Source organism: Galeopterus variegatus, unplaced genomic scaffold, assembly GCF_000696425.1.
Source record: "Galeopterus variegatus unplaced genomic scaffold, G_variegatus-3.0.2 Scaffold2329, whole genome shotgun sequence".
Lineage (NCBI taxonomy): Eukaryota > Metazoa > Chordata > Mammalia > Dermoptera > Cynocephalidae > Galeopterus > Galeopterus variegatus.
The window spans coordinates 175,802-190,851 of NW_007728440.1; the positions used below are offsets into that span (position 1 = coordinate 175,802).

The following is a 15,050-nucleotide window of genomic DNA, read 5'->3' on the forward strand; positions in this document are numbered from 1 at the left end:
TGGACGAAGCATAAGCTTGTCTTCCTCTATATTCAGTGTATCTTTCTCTTTTCCAGTAGGGTCAATTGATTCAGTTATCTTAAAACAGCTAAAACATAGGAAGTACGTTATTTCTTTTTGGAACAAGTAGTTAAAAAGAAACAAAATGTTATTTCTATTGTTAAGGGTGCAGTTTGAACAAAATCTGTTATATAATCACTTACAGTTTGCTTGTGACTTATAAATTTTGGACTACACACATACTGTTTGGTTTTTTTATTTTTATTTGTTTGTTTGTTTATTTTTGGCAGCTGGCCAGTATGGGGATCCGAACTCTTTTTTGTTGTCTTTTATTTATTTATTTGAACCCTTGACCTTGCTGTTACAAGGCTGTGCTCTAACCAATGAGCTAACTGGCCAGCCTCCAGGATTCTTTTTTTTTTTTTTTTTTGCATCTGGCCAGTATAGGGATCGGATCCTGGACCTTGGTGTTATCAGCACCATGCTCTAACCAACTGAGATAACCCGCCAATCTGTTTGGATTTTCTTAATGTTTTAGATGGTGTTGCACTCTGTTGGACTAAGAGACAATAAGATTCCTAAACTAACTGTTTCTCATGTTAATTTAAATTAGATCCCGGTAATAAAAACACACCTGGGACTATGAGTGCCGAGGAGGCAACAAAAATTTTGGCAGAAAGACGCCGCCTTGTTCGTGAACAAAGAGAAAAAGATGAAAGACTACAGGAAGAGATGGAAACAAGGTGAACATATCATCCTTTCTATACTCTAAATCTTGGCTGGGTCCCAAATTTTGAAAGTTAAAATATTGCCCTCAAAGTATAAATTCTCAAACAGCAACTGACTTTTTCTTCTTTGAGGATCAGAAATGTCTCATTGCTTTCTAAACAAGTAAAGACAGTATAGAAAACATCTCAAGGCTTTGAAATAGCTGAGTTGGTGTGTGGATGAATGGTGCAGTCCTTTTTAGTCTCCATACTTCATGTGCCATTAAGGTGTGCTTGGAGAATGCATAAAGACTGAACTCATGTCCAGTGTTTGGTCTCTCAGCTCTCAGCAATAGCACCTGAGTGATCACACAAGAATGTCTGTTTGCGTTTGCTGGCATCCACCCCATCTTTATTTTAAACGATTTGTAAACTTGGAAATTACACTTACTCATGTTTTAGTTTGGGTACTTTCCAGTGATCTTTGTGACACCTGAATCTCATCAGGCTGGTGAGTCATTGCTGGAAGGATTTCCTATGGATAGCAAATCTCATGTACAGTTCTGTATATTCAAATGTGAGCAAAAGGTTTCTTACCCCTCCATCTTGAGGCCTATTTTACATCAGGTCCTGTAATGTAAACCTCTGTCCATTGCCTGCAAGGAATAACTACAGTACTGACTTTGTTTTTAAGTATTAAGTGTTCTTTGAAATACAATCATACACTTTCCATATTCTTTCTGTGGGCTCAGGAGAAAGGAGAATGGGATATTGTGAATAGCAAGAAACTGTAACTTGAACAATATTATTCATTGCTTCATATAAACAGAGCTCATTTAGCATTTGAAAGTACTGAACACTGGGACACTAGCACATCCTGCTTAAATGACCCCTGTCACCCCCATGTGAGATTGGATGTGAGCATGTGTAAATAAGATCTTTTGGAGGATCTTATGTGTCTAAAAGAGTTAAGGAGTGATTATCTGTCTTGTACGTGTGCATGTGTATGTGTGCTTTTTAAGATGTAAAGTAGTATACTACTTGATAGAAATCCTTTTCTACTCCTAACGGCTATTTTCCCCCATTTAAAAAGAGTGAAATTGTGTAAATCTTGTGCAGTAACAACACAGAAAATGTAGTGAATCTGGTGCAAATATAAGTTATATCACTATACACAAGCAGTTTCACTATAAAAGCTCACACACTACTGCAAGCTGTATATGGCAGTGACCAAGATAAATACTAAGAGTTATTTAAATATTCTTAGTTTCATCGAGAAAGTGAAAAATATGGCAACAATTGAAAGCCAAGTAGAAGAGTTCTTGAAATTTGAAGATGGGCAGCAACAAAATGAGATGAGAATGAATAAAGGATGTAAGGATCACGATGACGAGGATGTACTACTTCAGGTTTGTTGGCTTGACACTTTATCAGGGGATAAGAACCAGATTATAAAGTTCAGTTGAAACCCAAAGCAAAATCTGTGTCTCCGAAAAAGATGATGAGCAGATACAGTGTTCTCTGGCTGTGTTTTTACCTGACAGTCTCACTATTACCCAATACCACTTGCAGGTCATTTTCAGAAAATCCCGTAGTGAAAGCAGAAAGGAGCAAATTGTAGATTAGTACTCCTTTAGTTTGAAATACAAATTGCTTGCACGGATTAAACGTCCCAGGTCAGTTTTTCCCATCTTGCATTCTGTGGTGCCACACACAACACAACTGCACTTCATACACCCACAACAGATGAGAAGATAAGGCATTGTGAATACCTCTACAAGTTTATAATCACCAAATTCACCAGTCATAATGTCTCACCCATCTAAATTCAAATCACCAGGTAAATAAATCTCCAAGCTGAGCCCAATTTGTATTCCCAGTTTTATCATTTGTATCATTCGTCACAAGTTGTTACGTGTTCCATAAATGATTGCATATACTTGCATTACTCAGGAAGATACCTTTAAGAATCCTCTCAGTGCTTTTGAGAAGTGAGACTTTCGGCTCCTGTTGCTACATTAATGGATAGCTCCACAGTCACATACTTTTAAAGTAAGGTGGTCTGATGTTCATAATGATAACCCTGAGGTCCTGAATCCTCAAGATAACATACATTCTTTTCTTTTAGGTTTTGTTTCTTTTTAAATTTTTTGATGCTTGAAGTTTATTTAAAAGTTTCTTTTCCTACTTGTAAAAGTCATGCACACATTGCAAAAATTTTGGAAACAGAAAAGAATAAAGAAAATAATCCGTAAAGTTACCACCTGAGCAACCATGAATGTTTTTGATTTATTACCTTCTTTTTTTAACCAATATTTTTTTTACACAGTCGAGATCATACTCTGTTTGTGATTGCTATTTGGGGGTTTTGTTTTGTTTTGTTTTTTTAACTCAACATAGCATTAGCATTTTCTCATGTTATCAAAAGGTCTTTCTAGATATCATATGTAACAACCACATGATGTGGGCAATGAATATTTTTGAGCTTAAAACTTTTTCTGCATCTTGGATTACTTTTACAGTATAATTTCCCACAAGTCAGATCGCTGGATTGAAGGGTATGAATATTCTAAGGCTTTTGATGCATGTACTGTAGCTATTTTTTTGTTTGTTTTTCCATTTTTTTATTGAAACATAATTGATTGTACATATCTGAGAGGTACAATCTTAGAATATTAATACCTGTCTGTAATATATGATGCTCAAATCAGGATAATTAGTATATTCAACATTACACAATGTAATCATTTTTTGTGGCCCTTTACCAGTTTTTCACTTACCCTCTCCCCCTTTCCCACCTCTGGTGGAAAAGGTTACACTTTTATTATGCTAGATAACATTTTACTGATTAACTTTTTAAACTAGCATTCTCTGATGTCACTCAGCTATATTGATATTAAATAATTTTATACAAATTTCCTAGAAAGAGGATGCCAAGCTGAAAGCTCAAGAGGAAGCTGATAAACGCAAGAAGGAGCGCGAGAGGATTATGTTACAAAATTTACAAGAAAGATTAGAAAGAAAGAAGGTACTCTCTCACTGTTTGGGGGGGGCAGTGATTCTTTGTTTAAAACAATGTGGGGTACATGATATCAGAATGTGTTTTTAAAAATCACAAATGGTATATACTACACCCTGATTGTTTTCCTACTCTACTCTGTCCTTCCTTATCCAAGGATCTGACCTCTCCTATGTAGAAGGCTCTCCTCTTATTGACCATACCCCTCTCTCATGGACCCTTGATGACTATTACAGCAATGAGTTAATATATCAAACCTCTGGGAACATGGCTCCTTTGAACAGAATTGTTCCTGTTCATGGGAAGGGTTGGTAGAAGTTATTAATTCTGGGCCGGCCCGGTGGCACACTGCTACAGTGCGCCGCTTTGGAGCGTGGCGGTGCTCCCGCCGAGGGTTCGGATCTCACATACAGACCAGCCGCTCACTGGCTGAGCGAGGTGCGGGCGCAACACTGAGGGTTGCGATCCCGTTGCTGGTCCCGGTCTGGTATGGGCGCCACACTGAGGGTTGCGATCCGTTGCCGGTCATGAAAAAAGACAAAGAGGAAAAAAAAAAAGAAGTTATTAATTCTTCTAAACTGGGCTGGAAATTACAACAACAGTGTGAGAAGACGCAGGAAGTGCAGGCCTCTCTGAGAGGCCAAGGTGCAGGCTGTTCGTAAGGTAGGGCCACGTTGCACAACTCACGTGGTTCATCTGGGAGTCCCTGTCTTGGCTCAGGTGCTGCAAGGCCTCTCTGTCAGTAGATCGGTCACCCCAAGGTGGCCAGGGAGCTGCAGCTCTCTTTGTCTTCAGGGAAAGAAGTGGATGCGAGGGAGAGAATTCATATCCCTCCCTAGAACACATCCCTCTTCTGCCTCTTGTCTTCTCTTATTAGTAACAAAAATCTCTGACAGTGTGGCGTTGTTGAGGTGTGTTATTTTCATTAACATCAGCTTCAGGACTGGTCTGTTAAGACTAGAAGACACAACAACCACAATTCCTTTAACTTGTTAAGAAAAGTGAAGAGATACGATGTTGATGGGTGGGAGGGAGGAATTGGTAAAGGGACACAAATAAACTGCATTGTATATTGATAAAATGTTTTTAAAAAGACTAAAATCAGGTTAAAAGCTCTAATTGATTTGCAAGAAGATGGGGTTGGTCTAAGTAATGAATTTCCACGTCTGTGAAATTAGGAGTGAGAAATTGTCACTTGGATGTCTGTGCTATGATAACAAATATAACTGTCACCAGTCAAGGCATTTTATAGCTGAAACTGGGCTCAGAAGGAGGAACTCAACTACCACCCGAGGCCTTTTGTTGGTGAAGTCTGTGGTTTTGGAGCAGTCACTGCCCTTGTCCATCTCTGTGAAATGGAGATAATAAAACCCTTCAGGACTACTGTTTGGTTTTTAATTTGTTTTCATGTTTTTATTTTCCTTTAAATAGAGAATTGAAGAAATAATGAAACGGACCAGAAAGACTGATGTGATTGCCTTAAAGGTAGTCCCTGTACTCCTACCTGCAGTGTATAAGGATTCCTGTTATTTCATCTTTTTCATTTTTACCAATCTGATGGTATCACATTTGCATTTCCCTGATTGTTAAAAAGGTTGAGCATCTTTAGTTAGCTTTCATGATTTCCTTTGTGTGAAGTGCTTGTTTAGGTCTTTCACCCAAAACTTTTGGGTTGGTTTGTCTTTTTCTTAATTATTTGTAGTTCTTTAAATTTCCAGATACTGCTTCTTTTTGGTTATGTGTTAAAGACTCTTCTACCAGTTTATGGCTTGCCTTTTCTTAATATTGTCTTCTGCTGGATAGAAGCTCCTGATTTTAATGTTGAATTTATCAGTATTTTCTGATGACTAGTGGAGTTGGGTGCCTTTTCATATCCTTACTAGCCATTTGGAGATGCGCTTTGTTGAAGCACCTTTTCAAGTCATTTGCTCATTTTCTTATTTTGCCACCTGCCTGCTTTTTATTGATTCATGAGAGTTTTTAACCTACTCTGGTTAGGAGTCCTTCAGATATATGTGTTTCAGGTATCTCCTCCCATGGTGTAGTTTGCCTCACACTCTCCTAATGTCTTTTGAGGAACCAGGAGTTCTTCATTTTAACGAAGTCAGGTTTATCTTTTTTTTTTTTCCGTAAGTGGTGAGTGTTTTTTGGGTCTGTTTCATAATTATTTGCCTACCCCAACATCATGTCTTTTGATGGAGCACATGCCTGTTTTCTCTAGGTTCTGTGTTCTTTACATTCTGTGCTACAAAACTGATTTACAATTGCCCGGTTGTGTTCATCCATATCATTAAGTAGCATGAGAATTTAGAATAAAAAGGTCATTTCTGAAAAGTTCTGGGAGTCACCATCTCAAAGTTCACTCAGCTCATTGGCCTGAGAAGTTTTACCTCTAGCAGCTGCCAAAAACTTTTTAGTATTTCCTGATTAGTCCTACCCTGACTTAGTTAGGATTCCAAGCAGTCAGACACCAAATGCCAGCCCGAAGTTGTAGTCCCTTGCTCCCTCTTAGGGAAATCTTTTATTCTTCGGTGTCTCCCTAGCTGAAAGACACAACTGGGGCCACTTGTAGATTCTTGGGACCAGTTAAAGAGGTTAGATTTCTTTTTACCTTTTAATTGAAATGATGAACGTTAGCCATCAGCCTAGCCTTAAAATCTGACTTTTTTGAAATTCTAAGCCAGGATGATTGAATTTTGTGTATAATCATGATTTTGTTTTTTAATCATAGGCTACAGAAATATCCGGCAATGACACATATGAAGAGGATGAGGCCGATGACGAAAACGAGACAGAAACTGATGAGGACTCCTTTGAAATATTTCCTCCAGGTTTGCTCATTTCTTCTAATGGTTCTATTAGTCACCATTTAGGAGCTAGACAGCCTATGTACATATTCAGGGCCTCCTCCACTTCTGAGCTGTGTGGCTTTAAGCTCTGTGCTCAGTTTTCCCATGTGAATAAATGGAAGCTACTGTTGTCCTCTTCCTGTGGTGGACATGAAATTTCAATGAGATTAATCTGTGTAATGCTAAGATTAGTGCCTGATATGTAGTGAACTTTCAGTAAGTAGTAGTGGCTGCTGCTGTTATTAATTGCACAGGTTGCGCTAGTGGACTGTAGATGGCAGCCCCTCCTCAGCTGAATGTGGCTGCTGCTGGCATTGCACAGCTCAGGACCTCCTGAGGCCTCCATGATTGACCACGGGTGGAATTCCACTTTCCACCTCATTAAGAAAAAGTGAAATCATGTCATGATATGAATGCCCTCCAAAATGTATCATTGACTCCCTTATGATTAGGAACCACCTTATAGGAGCAGTACTTGGCATCTGAGAAAATGCTATTTGTTAATATTTATTCTGCAAGTGGATATTGAACAGGTAAGTCAGGTACTCTACTAGGTACTGGGAATGCAGAGATGAAAAGACATGGCCCTCAGCTTAAAGGAGCCATAGCCAGTGGGGAGACAGACATATGAGCAAACTGATTTGGCTAAAAGAATCTTGATCAAAATGCAATGAGAACACAGCAGAAGGAACCCCTAGGTCTGCCCTAGGGCATTAAGGAAAGCTGAAGAGAGCAGGAGGTAGCATTTGAGGTGAGACTAAACTTGGCTGAACTGGCTGGATAGGTGATGGGGGTGGTGAGAAGTGTGGAGCAGTCCTGCCCTGTGACCTGTTATTCCTTCCTAGCAAAAGAAAGAGGAATTCTTTAAAGGTAGCCCCTTTGTGCTCTGAGGGCAGGGTGACATGTGTGTTAGGCAGTGGCCCAGCCATGGCTTAGAAAGGTGAAGCAGCTCAGGCTGCCAGGCCTGCCATGCCATCAGGATCACGGCCTTCGCTTTTTCTCAAATTTTTTGTTGAAACTCCAGTTTTAATTTTGTTCCTTTTTTCCCCTAGTCATGCTAAATGACAGAGATTCATCTACCAAACCCAAAATGACTCTTAAATATGCAAAGAAAATGCCTAAGCTAGTATTTTTAACAGCCGCTACTGACCGTAACAAAACAAAGACATACTTTACCGCTACTGACCGTAACAAAACAAAGACATACTTTAATTGTGGTGTGAAAAACTTCAGAAAAGAAAACATGAAAGACCCATCTACTGAGGCAAAAGCCTCAAGGTGAGTTACTCAATGAGCTTATCTGAATAAACTTGGTGAGTATATGGTTGACATTCATAGAATGCTAAACGATATTGTTGATTGAGCTCTTAGTTTGTAACAAACACTGTGTCAGGCACTTGACTTTACAGAAATACCTAATCCCCACAACAGCTTTTCTAGGTAAGGATCATCATCCCCATTTTTACAGAAAAGGAAACTGAGGTGCACAGAGACTAAGGGCCTTATTTGCCCAACATCCCACTATTAAAGGGAAGAGCCCAAATTCAAACCCAGATACATCTGGCTCCAAACTGTGTTTTTGTTCACACTGGTTAATGTTGTCATAAAATCAGGGAAGGGGACATTTATTGAGTGACTGCTGTATACCAGACATCTTACGTTACCTATTTTAATTCTCATTGCAACTCTGAGTTTGGTAGTAATATCATTTTACATATGGGGACACAGTGTCAGAGTTCAGGTCGGGAGAGCAGGAACAGGTTCTTGGAAAGGAGCACTATTTGGACAGTTGCCTGAAAAGGCATTAACCTGCAAGGCCCATGGAAACAGTCATCTGCTGAGGCACAGTGACAGTGTGGAAAGAGCACTGGAGCTAGAAACCCCATACCAGTTGTCAAAATTCACCATACTGGCTGTGCTCTTGACCATCCTGAAGCAGGGACAGGGTTCCTGGAGCCCTGCATGCTTAGCTGCTCCTAGCCATTGGTGCTTCCATGACACCCTAGGGCTTTCTAAAATACAATTTGAAAACCTGTGTGTTCTGTGATCTCTAGGGTCCCTTCCACCCTTCCCATTCTATGATCCTGAAAATTCATTTACTTCCAAGGCATTTCTTAGAAGTTAATTCATTAAAGAAAAAGCTTTTAGGACAGAGACTTGGTTTTGGAACAATTGGGATTCTAACCTGTATATCTCTTTCCAGATCATCCACCAAAAGAAAGACCACTCGAAAAGCAAAAACCGGAAAGAAAAACGAAACCAATAACACCATGAAACCTTCCAAGAGTCTGAATCTAAAGCAAGAGTGGATCCTTGAAATTACTGATGTCGTAAGTCACCCAGAAACATCTGTCACAGGTATTCCTCCTGAAAGCCACCAACCCAATCTGAAGGAATCCATCCCATCTTGCCAAAGTCCCCAAACACCTCAAGATGAGAAGATAGGCAGCAAACCTGTTTCTGCTCATTCAGGTAAGGCCTTATCCCATCGTCACTTTGCTCGAAAGGCAATTGACCTTGAACCTTCTCCCCTGCTTCTGGCTATTCCAGGGCAGTCTTTGCACTATGTAACTTTGGAGGAGAGGGAAAAGACAGTACTGGGTCCACGGGAGTGATGTGGAAGAGTCTTGCATTCAGTTAGTTTTGAGAGAGTAGATGACTTGATTCTAATTTTTATGTCCCGCATTTCCTTCCTGATAAAAAATAATAAGTTCTTTTCAACACCCAGATCCCTCAGATCCTTCTGAGCTCCTGATCTGCCAGCTGTTTGACAAGCACACAGATACTTGTTTAGGGCAGAGGGTTAAGGAGATCTTTGGAATTAGTCTCTTAACCTGTGTTTCCAAAGCCAAAAAGCCTTTGTTTTTCTTTGAGAAGCTCTCTTTGAAATTAGGAGAGGCAACTTGGGCCTGTTTGGGGGTTGGAGAAGTGAGGGACATTTATAAGAGCACCAGTGTGTCAGCAACTCCAGGGGGGCTGCTCAGGGTCCCAGTCCTGCCCTGAAGGGAGGCCAGGGTCAAGTGGCTGTGAGACCAGCATCTTCTCTACTAATCTTTTTTTTCTTTTTCCCTCTGGTCAGATATATAAACCGCATGCAGCCTGGGAGATGTATCCTCCTACTTTGTAGAGCTCAACTCCCAGGCGCATCTCTAATAATTTATCTGCTTCTGACTTTCACCGGGCAGAGGAAATGACCATCAGAAAAAAAGGAAAACATCAGAATGCCACTTTGATATGTATCTCAGAAGATTTTCCTATCATCTTTTCCTATTGTGTCCAAACAAGAGTTCTGAGTAAAGAGTCATTTTTGTTTTCCTTGAAAAATCACCATTGTCTGTCATTCTTGTGTTTTCCACCAATATGTGTGCTAGAGTGAGTGTGTATCAAGGATGCTTTCATAACATGCTTACTATCAAATTTCTAAAAGAAGCCTATTAAAGGAATAATTCTTTCAGTATAGATTTGAAATCTTAATGTTTCTTCTATTTAACAACGATATTAATTTTAACAACTAAAAACTCTCATTTGATCTTGTAGAGAACATAATGGATTATGCAAGGGACTCGGGATTGCTCACGAGAACTATGTCAGATTGTTTCTAATATACAGATAGTGAAGATTGCAAAATATAGTAAATTGTATTTTACTATTATATGTGTATATTTTCAACACTGCCTTCGTCTGTGCCAACAAGTGCACAGGTACCGATACCCCCAAATGCTGGGAGTCCTATAAAGTGTTATCTTGGAACAATTAGCATCTTTCATGCTCTTGTAATTGTTTACTTCTGAAGTACATATTGGTGTTTACCTAGAAAAACATGTATTATTTGTATTGTGTACATAAAGCAGTACTTGGCTGTTGCCTCATGGGGCATGTTTAATTCCTGTCAATGTTTAATGTTTATAATCTTCTCCTGCTTGTGCTTTCTACTCCTGTCCTTTACTGTACACTCAGGCTTGGGGTATGTAACCAAAATGTGCTTGCCTTCCTCTGGCCACTGGCTGCATGTATACAGGAGCAGTGTTATTCTTCAGTCCCTGGGATGGGCACAGAGACGTGCACACAGTTGTACACACACGTACGTACACACACGGGATATATGCTTCCATAAAACTTGAGTGCACATTAGTTGTCCGAGTGCTCATGAGTTTTCAGTGTTGAACTGCAGATAGTTTGAAGCAGGCAAGTGTTTTGGCCAGCAGTCTTGGATTAGTAAAAGGAAGTAATTATTCTTTCTGATTCCCTAGTTCTTTGCTGCTCAGAGTACTGTACCTTTTTATATATTAGAGTTGGGTGCCTTAGGTTTAAAAACTATTTTTATACACTAGCTCTTTCATACAGAAGGCAGAGACAATCATCCTAACAAATGAGTTTCTGATATTTTTCTGCACAAATGTCACATGTTGAAATACTCTTTTACAGCTCCATATAAATGTTTGCTATATGAATAAACTTTGCACAAGTAAATAAATTTAACACAAGTTTTCTTTTCGTTATAATAGTAAAAAAATGTACTGGTGGTGGTATGAAGGTGACACAAATTGTTAACCAAGCTATGAACACAGGTAATCAGCAAGTTCAATAAACAATCAAATCCTCTGATTTCCCTCTTCGTGTAGTTTGTGATTTGACGGTTTCACTTCTGGGACAGTGAGATGTGGGTTTTCAAACTCTGTGTGTCTTCCTGCAACTATTTCAGTGCTTGTTACTCTTCCCTGTGATGGCTCCGACTTAACAGTTGACACGTAGTACTAAAGTACTTTTCTTTTTATTGTGGTAAAATTCACATAACCTAAAGTCACTATTTTAACGTGTACATTCACAAGGTTTTGCGACCATCCCCACTGTCTAGTTCCAGAACATTTTTATCACCCTGAAAAGAAACCCCGTGCCCTTTGAGCAGTCACTCCCCGTTTTCCTCTCCCCCAGCCCTTTTAAACCTCACATTTGGTACTTGCCTTGGATGGGGAAAATCCTTGCTCTTTAAGGTCTGAGCGTATGTGCTCAGGCAGTTATTGTGCTCTTTTATGTACACGTCTCTTCATGACATCACTTACTATGAGTGGTAAAACAGATATTTAGTTTCCAATCTTAAAACGTGCTTAACTCCACTAGGTTTTGTTTTTGATAAGGCCAGGTGTCTTTTTTTGTCCCCAGTCTTTGGGGTCTGGTGCATATGAGAATGGTGGTAGCCATTTCCCACTGAGCATTCTAGAGCATTCCATATACATTTGAATCAGCACAAACCAGACATACCCCATTCCTGTCAAAGATACTACCTCCACGAGTGCCTCATCTATGCTAGAAACTTCACTGCCAAGTCTGGCACCAGGTCCTGTTGATCGATCTGTTGGAACTGTTGAACCTGGGTGTTCTTGTTTACAACTCTGGGGTGATAGACCTTGCCCTCTGCTCCTCCCCTGGACACACTGGTCCCCTCATGTTTCCCTTCCTCTGGATAGCTTTTTGTGTCCTCTCCCCGAGGGACAGATCCCCGGCCTCTACCAGCAGATTCTGCAGATCATATTTACTATGCTTGTGTCATCGTGGACACTGGAATGAAGCTTTTAAAGCTCCAATCCCTAGAGACCACAGCAATGCAGTATGGAAAGAATGCCAGAAAAGACCCTGAAGACCTGAATCCTAGCTGAAAGGGCTGCTGGCTTGCTGTGTAACTTTGTGCTAATTGTTCCCCCTCTCTGAGCCCCATTTCTTACCTTTCTAAAGAGAGGGGCTGTACTACAGTCTCTGTGGGCCCTTTCAGTTCTGAGATCCCACTGTTCCAGAACGCCACTAACTCACTGTGGCCAGAGCAGTGGTCAAGAGGCATAAAACAGCAGCTGGTGCTGAGGAGCCAGAGCTTGGAGGCAGACTGTCCATCACATTTTGTCTTACCAGGGGGTCAATTCCCTGTGTCACTTTCAGTGGCCCCTGCTCCGGCTCCCCGCCTGCCTAGTTGGAGGGCCTCCTTGCCTTTGGCCTGCCCCCCAGTCCATTTAGTGTTTCCAGATGGGTTCTTGCTACTTGTTTAATTTTCCCAACTTGTCTTGTAGTAATTATAGTCAGGTTTACACGTATGATACACTGCGTACTTTAGAGGTGTCATTTTAAATCCCCACACCCACCCTATGAGGCGTGGGTATCATCTTTACCTACGAGACCATTTGTGAAGATTGCCATTTGTTCCAGGTCACACAACTAGAAAGGTAGAGCTGATATTCTAACCCAAGTCTGTCTGACTAAAGCTAACACCCCACACTTTGGGAGTGGAAACAGTGTCTTGTGGTTTATAGGGCAGGTCGTACATACTGGGGATAAAATCACTGCTAATATTTATTGAGAGCTTTTACTGGGTGCCAATCTGCTAACACAGTCAACATTGGTGTTATCCTGTAATCTGCATGTGATTCTGCAAGGTAGGAATTATGAGTCTCCTTTTATAGGCAAAGAAACAAGCTCAGAGAGGTTGAGTAACTTGCCCAAGGTCTCATATCTAACAAGTGGCAGAGCAGCCAGGATTTGAACCCAGGCAGCCTGGCTCCAGAACCCACCTGGTTAACCCCGAATCGATGTTCTTGATATTCTCATCCCCTCCATTATGAGGGAGAAAATGTTTCTCTGCTCAATTTGATAACTAGAAATTTACTCTGATCTCTCCTGAGGCTTGTGGTTGTTACTCTTGAAAGCACATATTCAACAAACGCAATGCCTTCTGAGTAGTGTACAGTGTCTGACAGTTTCCTCATTATGATGTGTCCATTTCTATGACAATGCAGTGTCACAAGGGATATGCTAGAAGTGCACAAGTGATATGCTAGATGTGGCTTGTCACATTAGCTGTGTGACCTTAGCAAGCTTCTTAACCTCTCTGAACTTCCATTTTCTCATCTGGAAAATGGGAATGGTAGTGCTAGAGTTGGCTGTGAGGATTAGATCTAATGTGTATAAGGGGCTTGCTTCTCAAGATGCCTAAGTGTTAAGAGCAGGCATCACGTAGCAAGCAATAGCTAGAGGCAGACTACCGAAGGGCCTCAGTTTCCTGGGTGAGCAAGGTGGAGGCAGTCTGTTGGAAAATGGAGTGAGTGGTGGTACCGGGAATTTTAGGCAGTGTGGCCTTTCCTCAGCAGAGCTCAGGCTGTCAGCTCAGGTTTTGCAGGCCGAGCGGGATAGAGGGCAAAGGGGTAACAGGACTGAGGAGGGACAAGAAGGGTTGAAGTGATGGAGCGTAGAATCCAGGGCACAGAGGGAAGAAAGAATGGGAGGGGACTGAGAGAAGAAATCAGATCGGCCAATGGACTGAGGGTCAAACGACTAGTGCGGTAAGTCAGAGTTCCAGGAAGGGAAGCAGCGCGTGGTTAGGGGAGGGCCAGTCTGGATGCTGAAAAGGTCCAGGGCACTGCAACGGGGGCACTGAGCCAGGTGCCAAAGTCCTCAGTGAAGGGGGTGGCCTCTTCTCCATCGCTGGCCGTCCCCTTCAGGTTCCTTTTCTTCTGGCAGTCTCAGGAACTCAGCCTGCTGTTTGGGAAGCAGAGGGGCAGCCGCGTCAATTCCCCAGGCCACCCCTGCTGCCTGGCCCGGATGACTAGACCCTCTCAATGGGTTTAAAGGTTTGAAGGGCTAATTTCTCTAAGGGAACACACAGGGGGATGTTCCATGTTCTTAAAAATGCTTGATGCCCTTCTCAGATGGTAAATGTTAGCACTGAAGGGCTCTGCCCTTTGCTTTTTATTACTCTCAGCATGGGGCCCATCCTCCCTCCCTTCAGGGCTGCCTTTTGCCTAAGTGTACTTAGAAGAGGTGCCCTTATGGTTTGTAGACCTCCCATCGGGAGGAGAGTGCAGCAGACACCTGTTGCACTGGGCCTCCTGTGCCATCCTGAAACGACCACATGGGTGTGGACGGACCGGATGACCCGAGAACGTGAGCCTCAGAAGTGAAAGATAATGCCAGTGTGTGGTGCTGATCTAGAAGCAGTGGCAGCTGCAATGACAGGCTGACCTCTCCCTTTGCCCACCCCCTCCCGGCTCCCTCCCCGTTACTGAAGTCCATGGTGGAGGAGCTTCTGGAGCGAAGGGCAAGGAGCCATGTTTGAAGATCCTGGGCTCCAGAAGGCATGAAGGGACAGGAGCAGGGAGAAAGCACCCAATCAAATAAGGGCCACCATTACTTCTCAGTGACAAGCTTCACCTGGGATTCCCTTCCCACCCTCACCACCCTGGCCGAATAAAATCAATTCATCCATTTGAAGGGATGTGAAAATCTGGGAAAGACTTTTTGGGTCAAGGTGGTTTTGGTTTTTTAACTGGATCAAGGCGGTGTTCCGGGTTTGTTTTGTTTATAATTCCTATGTTCTATTCAATTCTACTGAACTGGATATATCCTTGAAGTAAGGAAAAAAGTCATTCAGGTTTCTGGGTTAGTAGTATCACCTTACAGCTGTTCCACTGGGCAGAATTAAAAGACAGAGGCAAG

At 41.6% G+C, this 15,050-nt stretch overlaps 1 protein-coding gene across 2 annotated transcripts in view; it reads left to right on the top strand.

Moving 5' to 3' along the window:
* The window catches only part of MAP7D3 (MAP7 domain containing 3), a 28,710-nt gene extending 17,530 nt beyond the window's left edge, over nt 1-11,180 (top strand). The window contains exons 11-18 of one of the 2 annotated variants that reach the window (XM_008581328.1): nt 614-743; nt 1,975-2,116; nt 3,631-3,735; nt 5,158-5,211; nt 6,458-6,557; nt 7,628-7,853; nt 8,779-9,047; nt 9,655-11,180. In XM_008581328.1, coding sequence (XP_008579550.1) covers nt 614-743; nt 1,975-2,116; nt 3,631-3,735; nt 5,158-5,211; nt 6,458-6,557; nt 7,628-7,853; nt 8,779-9,047; nt 9,655-9,662 — 1,034 coding nt within the window. In that variant the 3' untranslated portion in view covers nt 9,663-11,180. The remainder of the gene's footprint in view (nt 1-613; nt 744-1,974; nt 2,117-3,630; nt 3,736-5,157; nt 5,212-6,457; nt 6,558-7,627; nt 7,854-8,778; nt 9,048-9,654) is intronic. The other variant, XM_008581329.1, reaches the window with a different exon arrangement.
* Nucleotides 11,181-15,050: the final 3,870 nt, after the last annotated feature.